General features: G+C 37.4%; 1 protein-coding gene across 2 annotated transcripts in view; it reads right to left on the bottom strand.

Moving 5' to 3' along the window:
- TBC1D19 (TBC1 domain family member 19) overlaps positions 1 to 17,770 on the bottom strand; it is a 154,284-nt gene that overhangs the window by 96,434 nt on the left and 40,080 nt on the right. For both annotated transcript variants that reach the window (XM_033421626.2, XM_004266216.4), the window contains exon 4: positions 8,184 to 8,259. In XM_033421626.2, coding sequence (XP_033277517.1) covers positions 8,184 to 8,259 — 76 coding nt within the window. The remainder of the gene's footprint in view (positions 1 to 8,183; positions 8,260 to 17,770) is intronic.

The raw sequence follows: 17,770 nt of genomic DNA on the forward strand, positions 1-17,770 counted from the left end.
AGCTGAACCCCAGGAGTTGTGCGAACAAAGAAGAGAAAGGGAAATTTCTCCATGCAGCTTCAGTAGCAACAGATTAAATCCCCACAATCAACTTGAGGTACCCTGAATCTGTGGAATGCCTGAACAGACAACATCCCAAAATGGAGGCGGAGGACTTTGGGAGCAACTGCAGACTTGGGGTTTGCTGTCTGCAACTGACCTGTTTCTGATTTTTATGTTTATCTTAGTTTAGTTTTGAGCGCTTGTTATCATTGGTAGATTTGTTTATTGGTTTGGTTACTCTCTTTTTTAAAATCATTATTTATTTTAATAATTTTACTTATTTATTTTTTTTAATTTATTTTTCTTTCTCTTTTTTCTCCCTTTTCTTCTGAGCCGTGTGGCTGACAGGGTCTTGGTGCTCCAGGCCATATCAGGCCTAAGCCTCTGAGGTGGGAGAGACAAGTTCAGGACACTGGACCACCAGAGACCTCCTGGTCCCATGTAATATCAATCAGCGAGAGCTCTCCCAGAGATCTCAGTCTCAATGCTAAGACCCAGCTCCACTCAACGGCCAGCAAGTTCCAGTGCTGGATGCCCCATGCCAAACAACTAGCAAGACAGGAACACAATCCCACCCATTAACAGAGAGGCTGCCTAAAAACATACTAAGTTCACAGACACCCCAAAACACACCACTGGATGTGGTCTGGCCCACCAGAAAGACAAGATAAACCCCCACTCACCAGAACACAGGCACTAGTCCCCTCCACCAGGAAGCCTACACAACCCACTGAACCAACCTCACCCACTGGGGGCAGACACCAAAAACAATGGGAATTACGAACCTGCAGCCTGCGAAAAGGAGACCCCAAACACAGTATGTTAAACAAAATGAGAAGACAGAGAAATACGCAGCAGATGAAGGAGCAGGGAAAAAACCCACCAGACCAAACAAATGAAGAGGAAATAGGCAGTCTACCTGAAAAAGAATTCAGAATAATGATAGTAAAGATGATCCAAAATCTTGGAAATCGAACGGAGAAAATACAAGAAACGTTTAACACGGAACAAGAAGACCTAAAGAGCAAACAAACAATGACGAACACCACAATAAATGAAATTAAAAATTCTCTAGGAGGAATCAATAGCTGAATAACTGAGGCAGAAGAACAGATAAGTGACCTGGAAGATAAAATAGTGGAACTAACTACCGCAGAGCAGAATAAAGGAAAAAAAATGAAAAGAATTGAGGACAGTCTCAGAGACTTCTGGGACAATATTAAATGCACCAACATTCAAATTATAGGGGTCCCAGAAGAAGAAGAGTAAAAGAAAGGGTCTAAGAAAATATTTGAAGAGATTATAGTTGAAAACTTCCCTACCATACCAAGGAATTAGTCAGTAAAGTCCAGGAAGCACATAGACTCCCATACAGGATAAATCCAAGGAGAAACATGCCAAGACACATATTAATCAAATTATCAAAAATTAAATACAAAGAAAAAATATTAAAAGCAGCAAGGGAAAAACAACAAATAACATACAAGGGAATCCCCATAAGGTTAACAGCTAACTTTTCAGCAGAAACTCTGCAAGCCAGAAGGGAGTGGCAGGACATATTTAAAGTGATGAAAGGGAAAAATCTACAACCAAGATTACTCTACCCAGCAAGGATCTCATTCAGATTCAACAGAGAAATTAAAACCTTTACAGGCAAGCAAAAGAGAATTCAGCACTACCAAACCAGAATTACAACAAATCCTAAAGGAACTTCTCTGGGCAGGGAACACAAGAGAAGGAAATGACCTACAAAAACAAACCCAAAACAATTGAGAAAATTGTTAATAGGAACATATATATTGATAATACCTTAAATGTAAATGGATTAAATGCTCCAACCAAAAGACATAGGCTGGCTGAATGGATACAAAAACATGACCCATATATATGCTGTCTACAAGAGACTCACTTCAGACCTAGGGACACATACAGACTGAAAGTGAGGGGATGGAAAAAGATATTCCACACAAAAGGAAATCAAAAGAAAGCTGGAGTAGCAATTCTCATATCAGACAAAATAGACTTACAATAAAGACTATGACAAGAGACCAAGAAGGACACTACATAATGATCAAGGGATCAATCCAAGAAGAAGACATAACAATTGTAAATATTTATGCACCCAACACAGGAGCACCTCAGTACATAAGGCAAATGCTAACAGCCATAAAAGGGGGAATCGACAGTAACTAAATCATAGTAGGGGACTTTCACACCTCACTTTTACCAATGGACAGATCATCCAAAATGAAAATAAATAAGGAAACACAAGCTTTACATGACACATTAAACAAGATGGACTAAACTGATATTTATAGGACACTCCACCCAAAAACAACAGAATACACATTCTTCTCAAGTGCTCATGGAACATTCCCCAGGATATATCATATCTTGGGTCACAAATCAAGCCTTGGTAAATTTAAGAAAATTGAAATCATATCAAGTATCTTTTCCGACCACAAGTCTATGAGACTAGATATCACTTACAGGAAAAAAGACAGTAAAAAATACAAACACATGTAGCTAAACAATATGCTACTAAATAACCAAGAGATCACTGAAGAAATCAAAGAGGAAATCAAAAAATACCTAGAAACAAATGACAGTGAAAACACGACGACCCAAAACCAGTGGGATGCAGCAAAAGCAGTTCTAAGAGGGAGGTTTATAGCAATACAATCCTACCTCAAGAAAGAAGAAACATCTCAAATCAACAACCTAAACGTACACCTAAAGCAATTAGAGGAAGAAAAACAAGAAAACACCAAAGTTAGCAGAAGGAAAGAAATCATAAAGATCAGATCAGAAATAAATGAAAAAGAAACAAAGGAAATAGCACAGATTAATAAAACTAAAAGCTGGTTCTTTGAGAAGATAAACAAAATTGATAAACCATTAGCCAGACTCATCAAGAAAAAAAGGGAGAAGACTCAAATCAATAGAATTAGAAATGAAAAAGGAGAAGTAACAACTGACACTGCAGAAATACAAAGGATCATGAGAGATTACTACAAGCAACCATATGCCAATAAAATAGACAACTACAAGGAAATGGACAAATTCTTGGAAAGGTACAATTTTCCAAGACTGTACCAGGAAGAATTAGAAAATATAAACAGACCAATCACAAGTACTGAAATTGAAACTGTGATTAAAAATCTTCCAAGAACAAAAGCCAAGGACCAGATGGCTTCACAGGCAAATTCTATTATACATTTAGAGAAGAGCTAACACCTATCCTTCTCAAAGTCTTCCAAAATACAGCAGAGGGAAGAACACTCCCAAACTCATTCTACGAGGCCACAATCACCCTGATACCAAAACCAGTTAAAGATGTCACAATAAAAGAAAACTACAGGCCAATATCACTGATGAACATAGATGCAAAAAACCTCAACAAAAAACTAGGAAACAAAATCCAACAGCACATTAAAAGGATCATACACCATGATGAAGTGGGGTTTATCCCAGGAATGCAAGGATTCTTCAATATATGCAAATCAATCAATGTGATACATCATATTAACAAACTGAAGGATAAAAAACATGATAATCTCAATAGATGCAACAAATTCAACACCCATTTATGATAAAAACTCTCCAGAAAGTAGGAATAGAGGGAACCTATCTCAAAATAATAAAGGCCATAAATGACAAACCCACAGCCAACATCATTCTCAATGGTGAAAAACTGAAACAATTTCCTCTAAGATCAGGAACAAGACAAAGTTGCCCACTCTCACCATCTTTATTCAACATAGTTTTGGAAGTTTCAGCCACAGCCATCAGAGAAGAAAAACAAATAAAAGGAATCCAAATCAGAAAAGAAGAAGTAAAGCTGTCACTGTTTGCAGATGACATGATACTATATAGAGAATCCTAAAGATGCTACCAGAAAACTATCAGAGCTACTCAATGAACATGGTAAAGTAGCAGGATACAAAATTAATGCACAGAAATCTCTTGCATTCCTATACACTAATGATGAAGAATCTGTAAGAGAAATTAAGGAAACACTCCCATTTACCACTGCAACAAAAAGAATAAAATACCTAGGAATAAACCTACCTAAGGAGGCAAAAGACCTGTATGCAGAAAACTATAAGACACTGATGCAAGAAATTAAAAATGATACAAACAGATGGAGAGATATACCATGTTCTTGGATTGGAAGAATCAACATTGTGAAAATGACTATACTACCCAAAGCAATCTACAGATTCAATGAAATCCCTATCAAACCACCAATGGCATTTTTCACAGAACTAGAACAAAAAAATTCACAATTTGTATGGAAACACAAAGACCCCGAATAGCCAAAGCAATCTTGAGAGTGAAAAACAGAGCTGGAGTAATCAGGCTCCCTGACATTGGACTATACTACAAAGCTATAGTAATCAAGAGAGCATGGTACTGGCACAAAAACAGAAATATAGATCAATGGAACAGGATAGAAAGCCCAGAGATAAACCCACGCACATATGGTCACCCTATCTTTGATACAGGAGGCGAGACTATACAATGGAGAAAAGACAGCCTCTTCAATAAGTGGTGCTGGGAAAACTGGACAGGTGCATATAAAAGAATGAAATTAGAACACTCCCTAACACCGTATACAAAAATAAATGCAAAATGGATTAAAGACCTAAATGTAAGGCCAGACACTATATAACTCTTAGAGGAAAACATAGGCATAACACTCTATGACATAAATCACAGCAAGATCCTTTTTGACCCACCTCCTAGAGAAATGGAAATAAAAACAAAAATAAACAAATGGGACCTAATGAAACTTAAAAGCTGTTGCACAGCAAAGGAAACCATAAACAAGATGAAAACACAACCCTCAGAGTGGAAGAAAATATTTGCAAACGAAGCAACTGACAAAGGATTAATTTCCACAATATACAAGCAGCTCATGCAGCTTAATATCAAAAAAACAAACAACCCAGTCCAAAAATGAGGAGAGGACCTAAATGGACATTTCTCCAAAGAAGATATACAGATTGCCAACAAACACATGAAAGACTGCTCAACATCACTAATCATTAGAGAAATGCAAATCAAAAGCACAATGAGGTATCACCTCATAATGGTCAGAATGGCCATCATCAAAAAATCTACAAACAATAAATAAATGCTGGAGAGGGTGTGGAGAAAAGGGAACCCTCTTGCACTGTTGGTGGGAATGTAAATTGATACAGCCACCATGGAGAACAGTATGGAGGTTCCTTAACAATCTAAAAGTAGAACTACCATACAACCCAGCAATCCCACTACTGGGCATATACCCTGAGAAAACCATAGTTCGGAAAGAGTCATGTACCACAATGTTCACTGCAGCTCTATTTGCAATAGCCAGGACATGGAAGCAGCCTTTGTGTCCATCGACAGATGAATGGATTGAGAGGATGTGGCACATGTATACAATGGAATATTGCTCAGCCATAAAAAGAAATGAAATTGAGTTATTTGTAGTGAGGTGGATGGACCTAGAGTCTGTCATACAGAGTGAAGTTAAGTCAGAAAGAGAAAAACAAATACCGTATGCTAACACATATATATGGAATGTAAAAAAAAGAAAAAAAAAGGTTCTGATGACCTAGGGGCAGGCCAGGAATAAAGAGGTAGACATAGAGAGTGGACCTGAGGACATGGGGAGAGGGAAGGGTAAGCTGGGACAAAGAGAAAGAGTAGCACTGACACATATACACTACCAAATGTAAAATAGATAGCTAGTGGGAAGCAGCCACATAGCACAGGGAGATCAGCTCAGTGCTTTGTGACCACCCAGAGTGGTGGGATAGGGAGGCTGGGAGGGAGATGCAAGAGGGAAGAGATATGGGGATATATGTATATGTATAGCTGATTCACTTTGTTATAAAGCAGAAACTAATACACCATTGTAAAGCAACTATACTCCAATAAAGATATTAAAAAAAAATTACTGCAACAAAAAAAATCTTCAGCCTTGCAGATTTAGAGACCCACATAAAAAGACTGTAAAAATGTGACTTCCCTTATTTTGATAAATAATAAACAATTCTTGAATTTCAAACAAACAGAGAAACAAAAAAGAATCAATTACAGTTGACCCTTGAACATCTTGGATGTTAGGGATGCCAACACTCCACACAGTGGAAAATTCGAGTATAACTTAACATTTGGCCCTCCATTCCTGTGGTTCTGAATCTGCAAATTCAACCAGCCTAGGTTAGTGTAGTACTGCAATATTTAGCATTGAAAAAAATCCACATATAAGTGGATTCATGCAGCTCAAACCCACGTTGTTCAAGAGTCAACTGAATTTCATCAAACATTTACCGAGAGTGTTCTGTGGGCTAGGCACTACGCTTAGATGCTCAGGATTAAAAGCACAGTCCCTGCACTTAAAGGGACTAATTTAGTGCAGGAATCTGCAAACTTTCTATAAAAAGGCAGACAGTAAAAAATTTAAGCTTTCCAGGTCATAACATCTCTAAACCAACTATTTAACTCTGACATAGTAGTGCAAAAGCAGACATAGCCAATATGTAAAGGAGCATGACTATTTTCCAATAAAACATATTTTATTAATTCCTATAAGTTTCATGGGTCACAAAATATTATTCTTCTTTTGATTTTTCAACCAGTTGAAAATGTTAAAAAAAATAATAAAATTCCTAGCTTGCTACCCATACAAAAACAGGTGGCAGGGCAGATCTGGCCCATGCGCTGTAGCGTGCCAACTCTGGATCTAGCAGGTAAGCCTGGAGAGGAAAGAGAGGAGTACCATACTCCTTGTGTGTATATACACAATACATATATTTACCATTCATATATAGTCTCAGCAACTAGCAGTAGGCTTTAAGAACAGACCTGTTATTTATCTCTGTATCTCTTCAGTCTTAATAGGAAACCAACTTTTGTGCTTTGTTTTTTATACTTATGCTAAAACTGATACTTTCTCTAAAACTTTCAGAAATTTTCAAATTTTGCCAAAAAATACTTAGACCTAAGCATTTAGTTTTATTTTCTTGAGTTTATATCTTTACAACAAAAGACCAATTATTTCATACGTGTATCACGTGATGATTATGATTTATGACACATCAATAATAAATACTGTCTGATTGCTAGCCCTAAAGTACCACCTAGAGATAGAAACAGATTACATATTTCCTCAAATATCTCCATGTTTTTTGTTTATATTGCTTCCTTTCACCCTCTAATTTTGAGGGTTTTTAAAATGAATATAAAAGCAGAAAAAGAAAAACCTGCCTAACATCTACCACTGTGGAGCATGGTAACTCAAAGCAAGCAGAACACTTCTCAGGAGCAGCAGAACTATGATAACTGTTGAAGCTGGGTGACGGGTTCACTGGAGTTCTTTAGGGTGTTTCTGAAAATTTTCATAATAAGTTCTGAGACTATGATAGAGAAAGAAGGTTGACTTATGAGGTCCATTAAATGCCTCAGCAGTGTTAGTTAGAGAGTCCCCAGCACTGTGAGGAAGGCTCATGAATAGTGCCACCTCACAGGCAGGTAGACCACACAGGGCCAAGGCAAAGGCCAGCTAAAAGAATTAGGGGCATGTGACAGAACTTGTTACGTTTCTACTTTAACAGCTTTTTACAGTTTTTCTGTTAAAGTTATTTTATTTTACACTTTTAAAGTGACTTTTAGTTGTTTTCAGTGCATTTTAGATACAAGGTTCATTTAGGTTCTGTAACAGAATACAATTAGTATGTATAACCTGCTATGAAAACAAATGTTTCAAATATAGTATCAGTAACACTGGTGTCAAAAGCTAAAATTTTAAGGGAAGAGTGAGTCAGTTCATTCCCATTTCATTCCTTTAATATCACACAATATTAGGAACAAATTGTTTCATAATATTTACTTTTATGATATTTTAAATTTTAGGCCAGTATAGTACATGATTTTTTTTTCTTCTACTCAACATTTTCAAGATTACTATAGTTAAGTAAGTGCAATCCTTGGTTACTGAAAATAAAAAGTATGCAAACAGTATTCACCTCACTTTAATGGTCTTTACCCAGTCTTTCATATAATAAATACAGTCCTAATATTAATAAGGATCTTTCACTCTGCATTATATAACTTGGTATGGAAAAATAAAATGAACAGTAGCCAACCTGTGCTTTCCTCATGTATACCAAAGGTTCTTTAAGATGTTCAGGAGGTGCAGCAGGATGACTGGGTAAAGGAAACCTGGGGACAAAAAGAGGAAGCTGAGTATTATACATTACTCCTTTTTTAAAAAAATAAACAAAGAATGCATGTTTTTATTTATTCACTCAACAACCACAGACCTGAGAGCCTACTGCCATGTACTGGTTATATACAGGTAAACAGGCCCCTGCCCTCAAAAGGTTTACAAACCAAAAGCAAGCAAGAAAAACTACAAAAGCACCACAAAAGCATATATAGGAGGCAAAGAAGTCTGAGTTATGTATTTGATACAATTTTCCCTTATGCTAAGAATTGAAAAGTATATACATTACTCTTAATAATTAATCAGTTCGCCTGGTTAGAAATTACTTACCTCTGTAGTCCATGATAGAAATGAAATAGATATTTGTTAGTTCTATGTGCTTACACAAGGTACAACAACCTAATAAAACGTTAATTCTTATCCTACTAGCACAGTAGTTATAAATTAACGATTTAATGACTTGTTAAAAGTTAAAGTGAATTCATAAATTTACATAAATTTAAAAATTATTTAGCTCTGTAAGTGCTCACATGAAAATTTTCACAACTGTTAATTTTAGTATGTAAGTACTATAACACTTAGAGAAATTTTTTTTAATTCTGAAGTCTAAAAAAGTCCATTAACTTACTAATATATCAACTTTTCTCATTTCTCCCAATTTCCTTTTCCATAGGATTGAAATGATAGTAAAAATACTATCTTTTGTAATAGCCATGTTTTAGTATTAATATATTACATACTACATTAATTCACAAATTTAATAAAATTTTAATGTCTTGAAAATTATGTTTTCTATGTAACATTACATTTTATATTCAAAATGTATTGTTTTTTATTAAGAAAACAGATTTATTTATTCAACAAATATTTGAGCCATTCTAAGTACTAAGTATATGGTAGGATTAAGACAGTTATCTCCTGTTCTTATGTACCTAATATTCTAGTGAAGAAAGAGTCAATATTTATAAAAACAAATAAATAAATCAATAGAATAATATAAAATAGTAATAAGTGCCATGAGACAATGAGAGCAGGATAGAGTCAAAAGTGATTTGGAAGGGCAGGGAAGGTGTCTAGAAAAGCTAATATTTGAACCAAGACATGAGTGAAAAGGAGCCAACCATTCAAAGATCTGGGGGAAGAACATTCTAAGTAAAAGGACAGCAAGCACAAGACTCTGAGGTGGGAAAATATGGAATGTTTAAAAATCAGAAAAAGCCAGGATGGTTGAAATGTAATGACTGAGGCACAGAGTGATATAAAATCATAGAGAAGGCAATAGGAGAACACAACAATTTAACATTTACTTAGAGTTTTCAATCTCTTTCACAACATATAGCTCCCATTGAAATTAATCATATAACTTGTACCTACAGCAAAGCAACCACGTTCTAACAATCAAGAACCATACACTGAATTCTCAAGAAATTCCTCATCCAAAGGGGGACATCCAAAGGGGGACACCAGACAATTTCACTAACTGATTATTTCTGGCTAATTGTTTTTTTCTACTAAAATCTGCATTCCATGTACCTAAACAAATCACCTTTTCCCACTCACAAGTGAAAAACAAATTGATAATCTCTAGATATCTCAGTATTTCTTCTTATATGCAAGATAGTTTAAAAGCTATATATTTTATACCACTCACTACATCATTTGTAAAGAGACGTGATGTATAATTAAATATAACTCTTAAAAATTCTTCCATTTTAATGGTAATTATTTCTAAACTTAATAAAACTTAGAAATTTAGGATTGAAACTTGAGAGCACTTACTGATGAACTTAAGGGTTATTTAATGCTCAAAGAAATTTATCCATAAAAAAAGGTAAGAAGTGACAACCCCAAATCATTCATATTAAACCAAAATAAAGTTAGATATTTATTCAATTGTAAATATTTAATGAGAACCTACTAAGTTCAAGGTAATAGAGATACAGCAGGGAACAAAACATGTTAAAATCTCTGTCCTTGGGACTTCCCTGGAGGTACAGTGAGGGTGCACGGGTTTGATCCCTCATTGGGGAAGATCTCATATGCCACATCGCGCAGCCAAAACAATAAATAAAATGAAATAGAAAAGAATACAAAAGAATAAAACAAAATAAAATAAAATCTCTGTCCTCACGTATTTTACATTTAGTAATACAAAGAGATGAGGGTCAGTAGATAGGAACAATGCAGAAACCTCCGTATCACTCTTGACTCCTCCCTCTTCCTGTCTCCCTAAATCCCCATAAATGCCACTCATCTTCTCTACCCCACTGACAGTTTTAGGCAAACAACATTTCTCGCCTGCATTCATCTGACAGATTCATAAGCAGTCTCCCCTGCTTCCACACTATTTTCAACCTATTTGCCAATTTGCCTGGTGGTTAGTCAGGAGCAGTGTCTTCCTTATTCACCAGTGATTGTATTTCCAGTGCCTAGCATAAGGCCTGGCACATACTAGATATCCAGTACATTGTTGAATAAATAAAATGCAAATGTGGTTATGTCACTACTTTGCTTAAAAATCCTAAAATGGCACCCAAACGCTTTTAGGATCCAGTCTACAAATCCTTGAGTAAGAAGCACATCCTTGCCTACAGATCTAGCATAATTCTTTCCTATGCCCCTTTCCTCTCTACCACCCAACTCTTGTTGCCGTACAACTTTTGTTCCTCCAATATACTGCATTCTTTTCCACCTATAAACACCTTTGAACCTGTTGTTCCCTCGTGCCTAAAGCATTTTTCTTCTCTACCCCTTCCCCTGACTAAATCCAGCTCAGCTTTTGGATCTCAGTCTGAGTATTATTTCCTGTGATAAGTCATCATGACATCCCCAATGTGAGTTAAGTGCCTGCCCTATGTACTCCTTGTACTTATCCTATTATAGCGCTTACTATATTGTACTATAATTGCCTCTTTAAATTCTCTGTGCCCCACTGGGATGTAAGCTCCATAAAAAGCAAAGACTATCTGCCTAACTTGTTCACTATCCCAGCACCTAGCTCTGTACATAACACATAACAAGCACATAGTAATATTTAAAACTAAGAGGGCAGGGTAGAGTCAAGATGGCAGTGTGGGAAGACGCCAAGTTAACGTCTCCCCATAATTAGGTTCCCTGCCGGCTGCTGGTGGAGGACCCTAACGCCCAAGGAGATGGGAGGAACCCCCAAGTGAACTGGTAGGACATGGGGGTACTGAGGGGGGAGGAAAAGTGGAGGCCAGACAGGATCAGCACCCCTGAGGCTGGGGAGATCAGGAAAGGCACGTGGGAGGGGCCCTCAGGGAGGAGTGGAAGAAGAGCTGAGGGCATTTGCCCCACTGACTTGGGCACAGGGAGACTGCTGAGCTCCCAAGCCGGTCCCCTGCCCTCCAAGGGCCCCCACTCCCCATGGCCACATTGGTCCTGGGGGCATAGGAAGGAGGCTGAGGGGATAAAAGGAGAGGCAGGCAGGAGGGCCCCTCTGAAACCAGAGGAACAGGAGAGGAGAGGAGGGCGTTTGCCCCACCCACTCGAGCCTAGAAATCCTGCTGGGTTCCCAGGTGAGTTCCCCCACCCTTTGAGACCAGGGGTGGGGAGCATACCTGGGCCCCTTCTGTTCCGTTGAGCCTATGTCCCACCTCCCACAGCCCACAGGGCCTTTTCCAGCCCTGTGGGTCCTAAGCATAGGCCCTGCCCACTGCCCAAAACTTGCCCTTGCTTAGGTCCCGCCCTCCAGAGCCAAGGCCTTCCCCACCTGCCCCTTTTTTTATCTCTTCCCTCCTCCTCTTTTTTACTATTGTGGTACTGTTGTACCTTCTGGTTGTTGATTCATCTATATTTTTATATACTTTCTAATACATCTGTTAGTTTCCTAGTCTAATTTTTTTTAAACTTGGTTATTGTTCTCTCTTTTTTTTTTTTTGCCACACCACGTGGCTTGCGGGATCTTGGTTCATGAGCCAGGGGTCGGGCCCAAGCTCCTGTGGTGGGTGCTCCTAGTCCAAACCACTGGACTAACAGAAAACCTCAGACCCCAGGGAATATTCATCACAGTGAGGTCTCACTGAGGTCCTCATCTCAGCACCAAACCCAGCTCTACCCAAAAGTGTACAAACTCCAGTGTTGGAAGCCTCAGGCCAAACAACCAGTAAGACAGAAACACAATGCCACTCAAAAAAAAAAAAAAAAAAGAGATGACCAAATAAATGAAGAAGAAATAGGCAATCTACCTGAAAAACAATTCAGAGAAAAAACAGTAAAGATGAATCACACACAAGGTTGTCCACTCTCAACACTATTGTTCAACATAGTTTTGGAAGTTTTAGCCACAGCCATCAGAGAAGAAAAACAAATAAAAGGAAACCAAATTGGAAAAGAAGAAGTAAAGCCGTCACTGTTTGCAAATGACATGGTGCTATACATAGGGAATACTAAAGATACTACCAGAAAACTACTAGAGTTAATCAATGAATTTGGTAAAGTAGCAGGATACAAAATTAATGCACAGAAATCTCTGGCATTCCTATACACTAAAGATGAAATATCTGAAAGAGAAATTAAGGAAGCACTCCCATTTACCACTGCAACAAAAAGAATAAAACCTGGGAATAAACCTATCTAAGGAGACAAAAGATCTGTATGTAGAAAACTATAAGACACTGAAGAAAGGAATTAAAGATGATACAAACAGAAGGAGAGATATACCATGTTCCTGGATTGGAAGAATCAACATTGTGAAAATGACTACACTACGCAAAGCAATCTACAGATTCAATGCAATCCCTATCAAACCACCAATGGCATTTTTCACAGAACTAGAACAAAAACTTTCATAATTTGTATGGAAACACAAAAGACCCTGAACAGCAAAGGCAATCTTGAGAAAGAAAAACGGAGCTGGAGGAAACAGGCTCCCGGACATCAGACTATACTACAAAGCTAGAGTAATCAAGACAGTATGGTACTGGCACTAAAACAGAAATATAGATCAATGAAACAGGATAGAAAGCCCAGAGATAAACCAACGCACATATGGTCACCTTATTTTTGATAAAGGAGGCAAGAATATACAATGGAGAAAAGACAGCCTCTTCAGTAAGTGGTGCTAGGAAAACTGGACAGCTACTTGTAAAAGAATGAAATTAGAACACTCCTTAACACCATACACAAAAATAAACTTAAAATGGATTAAAGACCTAAATGTAAGACCAGACACTATCAAACTCTTAGAGAAAAAAATAGGCAGAACACTCTATGACATAAATCATAGCAAGATCCTTTTTGACCCACCTCCTAGAGAAATGGAACTAAAAACAAAAACAAATGAGACCTGGGCTTCCCTGGTGGCGCAGTGGTTGAGAGTCTGCCTGCTGATGCAGGGGACACGGGTTCGTGCCCCAGTCCGGGAAGATCCCACATGACGCGGAGCGGCTGGGCCTGTGAGCCATGGCCGCTGAGCCTGTGCATCCGGAACCTGTGCTCCACAACAGGAGAGGCCACAACAGTGAGAGGCCCGTGTACCGCAAAAAAAAACAAAAAAAACAAATGAGACCTAATGAAACTTAAAAGCTTTTGCACAGCAAAGGAAACCATAAACAAGATGAAAAGACAGCCCTCAGAATGGGAGAAAATATTTGCAAATGAAGCAACTGACAAAGAGTTAATCTCCAAATTTACATTCAGCTCAATATCAAAAAAGCAAACAACCCAATCCAAATATGGGCAAGAGACCTAAATAGACATTTCTCCAAAGAAGATATACAGATTGCCAACAAACACATGAAAGAATGCTCAACATCACTAATCATTAAAGAAATGCAAATCAAAACTACAATGAGGTATCACCTCACACCAGTCAGAATGGCCATCATCAAAAAATCTAGAAAGAATAATTGCTGGAAAGGGTGTGGAGAAAAGGGAACCCTCTTGCACTGTTGGTGGGAATGTAAATTGATACAGCCACTATGGAGAACAGTATGGAGGTTCCTTAACAATCTAAAAGTAGAACTACCATAAGACCCAGCAATCCCACTACTGGGCATATACCCTGAGAAAACTATGGTTCGGAAATAGTCATGTACCACCATGTTCACTGAAGCTCTATTTGCAATATCCAGGACATGGAAGCGGCCTGGGTGTCCACTGACAGATGAATGGATGGAGAGGATGTGGCATATGTATATAATGGACCATTACTCAGCCATAAAAAGAAACGAAATTGAGTTATTTGTAGTGAGGTGGATGAACCTAGAGACCGTCATACAGAGTTGAGTGGGTTGGAAAGAGAAAAAAAAATACCATATGCTTACACATATATATGTAATATAAAAACAAAACAAAACAAAACAAATGGTTCTGAAGAACCTAGGGGTAGGACAGGAATAAAGATGCAGACATAGAAAATAGACTTGAGGAGACACAGAGTGGGACATAGAGAACAGACTTGAGGAGACACAGAGGGGGAAGGGTAAGCTGGGATGAAGTGAGGGAGTTGCATGGACTTATATATACTACCAAATGTAAAATAGATAGCTAGTGGGAAGCAGCTGCATAGCTCAGGGAGATCAGCTCAGTGCTCTGTGACCACCTAGAGAAGTGGGATAGGGAGGGTGGGAGGGAGGAGAGAGAGGAGATATGGGGATATATGTATATGTATAGCCGATTCACTTTGCTATAAAGCAGAAACTAACACACCACTGTAAAGCAATTAAATTCCAATAAAGATGTTAAAAAAAATTTTTAATAAAATTTTAAAAAAATGAATCACAATCTCAGAAATAGAATGGAGGCACGGATTGACAAAATACAAAAAATGTTTCACAAAGATCTAGAAGAAGTAAAGAACAAATAGAGATGAACAACACAATAACTAAAATGAAAAATACACTAGAATGAATCAATAACAAAATAACTGAGGCAGAAGAACGAGTAAGTGAGCTGGAAGACAAAATGGTAAAAATAACTGCTGAGGAGCAGAATAAAGAAAAAAGAATGAAAAGAATTGAAGATAATCTCAGAGACCTCTGGGACAACACTAAACGGACCAACATTTGAATGTAGGGGTCCCAGAAGAAGAAGACAAAAAGAAAGGGACTGAGAAAATATTTGAAGAGATTATAGTCAAAAACTTCCCTAACGTGGGAAACAAAATAGTCACCCAAGTCCAGGAAGCACAGAGAGTCCCATTCAGGATAAACCCTAGGAAAAACACACCAAGACACACATATTAATGAAACTAACAAAAATTAAATTCCAAGAAAAAATATTAAAAGCAGCAAGGGCAAAACAAAATATAACATACAAAGGAATCCCCATAAGGTTATCAGCTGATTTTTCAGCGGAAACTCTGCAAGACAGAAGGGAGTGGCAGGATACACTTAAAGTGATGAAAGAGAAAAACCTACAACCAAGATTACTCTAGCCAGCAAAGATCTCATTCAGATTGGATGGGGAAGTCAAAAGCTTTTCAGACAAGCAAAAGCTAAGAGAATTCAGCACCATCAAACCAACTTTACAACAAATGCTAAAGAAACTTCTCTAGGCGGGAAACACAAGAGAAGTAAAGACCCACAAAAACAAATCCCCCCCAAAATAACAAACAAACCCAAAACAATTAAGAAAATGGTAATAGGCACATACATATCGATAATAACCTTGAATGTAAATGGATTAAATGCTACAACCAAAAGACACAGACTGACTGAATGGATACGAAAACAAGACCCATATATATGCTGCCTACAAGAGACCCACTTCAGATCTAGGGACACATACATAGTGAAAGTGAAGGGATGGAAAAAGATATTCCATGAAAATGGAAATCAAAAGAAAGCTGGAGTAGCAATACTCATATCAGATAAAGTAGACTTTAAAGTAAAGATTGTTACAAGAGATAAGGAGGGACACTACATAATGATCCAAGGATCAATCCAAGAAGAAGATATAACAATTATAAATGTTTATGCACCCAATGAACATTGAGGAGCACCTCAATACATAAGGCAAATGTTAACAACCATGAAAGGAGAAATCGACAGTAACACAATAATAGCAGGGGACTTTAACATCCCACTTACACCAATGGACAGATCACCCAAACAGAAAATAAATAAGGAAACACAAGCTTTAAATGACACAATAGACCACATAGATTTAATTGATATTTATAGACCATTCCACCCAAAAGTGGCAGAATACATTTTCTTCTCAAGTGCACATGGAACATTCTCCAGGATAGATCACATCTTGGGTCACAAATCAAGCCTTGGAAAATGTAAGGAAATTGAAATCGTATCCAGCATCTTTTCTGACCACAATGCTATGGGATTGGAAATCAATTACAGGAAAAAAAAAAACTGTAAAAAGCACAAACACATGGAGGCTAAACAGTGCACTACTAAATAACCAAGAGATCACTGAAGAAATCAAAGAAGAAAATTTAAAATATATACAAACAAATGACAATAAAAATACGATGACCCAAAACCTATGGGACACAGCAAAAGCAGTTCTATGAGGGAAGCTTATAGCAATTCAATCTCACCTCAAGAAATAAGAAAAATCTCAAGTAAACAATCTAACCCTACACTTACAACAACTAGAGAAAGAAGAACAAAGAAAACCCAAAGTCAGTAGAAGGAAAGAAATCATAAAGATCAGAGAAGAAATAAATGAAATAGAAACGAAGAAAACAATAGGAAAGATCAATAACACTAAAAGCTTGTTCTTTGAGAAGATAAAAATTGATAAACCCTTAGCCAGACTCATCAAGAATAAAAGGGAGAGGACGCAAATCAATAAAATTAGAAAGGAAAAAGGAGAAATCACAACTGACACGGCAGAAACACAAAGGATTGTAAGAGGCTACTACAAACGACTATATGCCAAAAACATGCACAACCACAAGGAAATGGACAAATTCTTGGAAAGGTACAATTTTCCATAACTGAACCAGGAAGAATTAGAAAATATATACATACCTATCACAAGTAATGAAATTGAAACTGTAATTAAAAATCTTCCAACAAACAAAAGTCCAGGACCAGAAGGCTTCACAGGCGAATTCTATCAAACATTTAGAGAAGAGCTAACACTGATCCTTCTCAAATTCTTCCAAAAAATTACAGAGGAAGGAACACTCCCAAGCTCATTTTACGAGGCCACCATCACCCTGATATCAAAACCAGGGAAATATATCACAAAACAAGAAAATTATAGGCCAATATCACTGATGAACGTGGACGCAAAAATCTGCAACAAAATACTAGCAAACAGAATCCAACAACACTTTAAACAGTTCATACACCATGATCAAGTGGGATTTATCCCAGGGATGCAAGGATTCTTCAGTATACACAAATCAATCAATGTGATACACCACATTAACAAATTTAGGAATAAAAACCATATGATCATCTCAATAGATGAAGAAAAAGCTTTTGACAAAATTCAACACCCATTTGATAAAAACTCTCCAGAAAATGAACACAGAGGGAACCTACCTCAACACAGTAAAGGCCATATATGACA

The sequence above is a fragment of the Orcinus orca genome, chromosome 4, assembly GCF_937001465.1.
Source record: "Orcinus orca chromosome 4, mOrcOrc1.1, whole genome shotgun sequence".
Classification (NCBI taxonomy): domain Eukaryota; kingdom Metazoa; phylum Chordata; class Mammalia; order Artiodactyla; family Delphinidae; genus Orcinus; species Orcinus orca.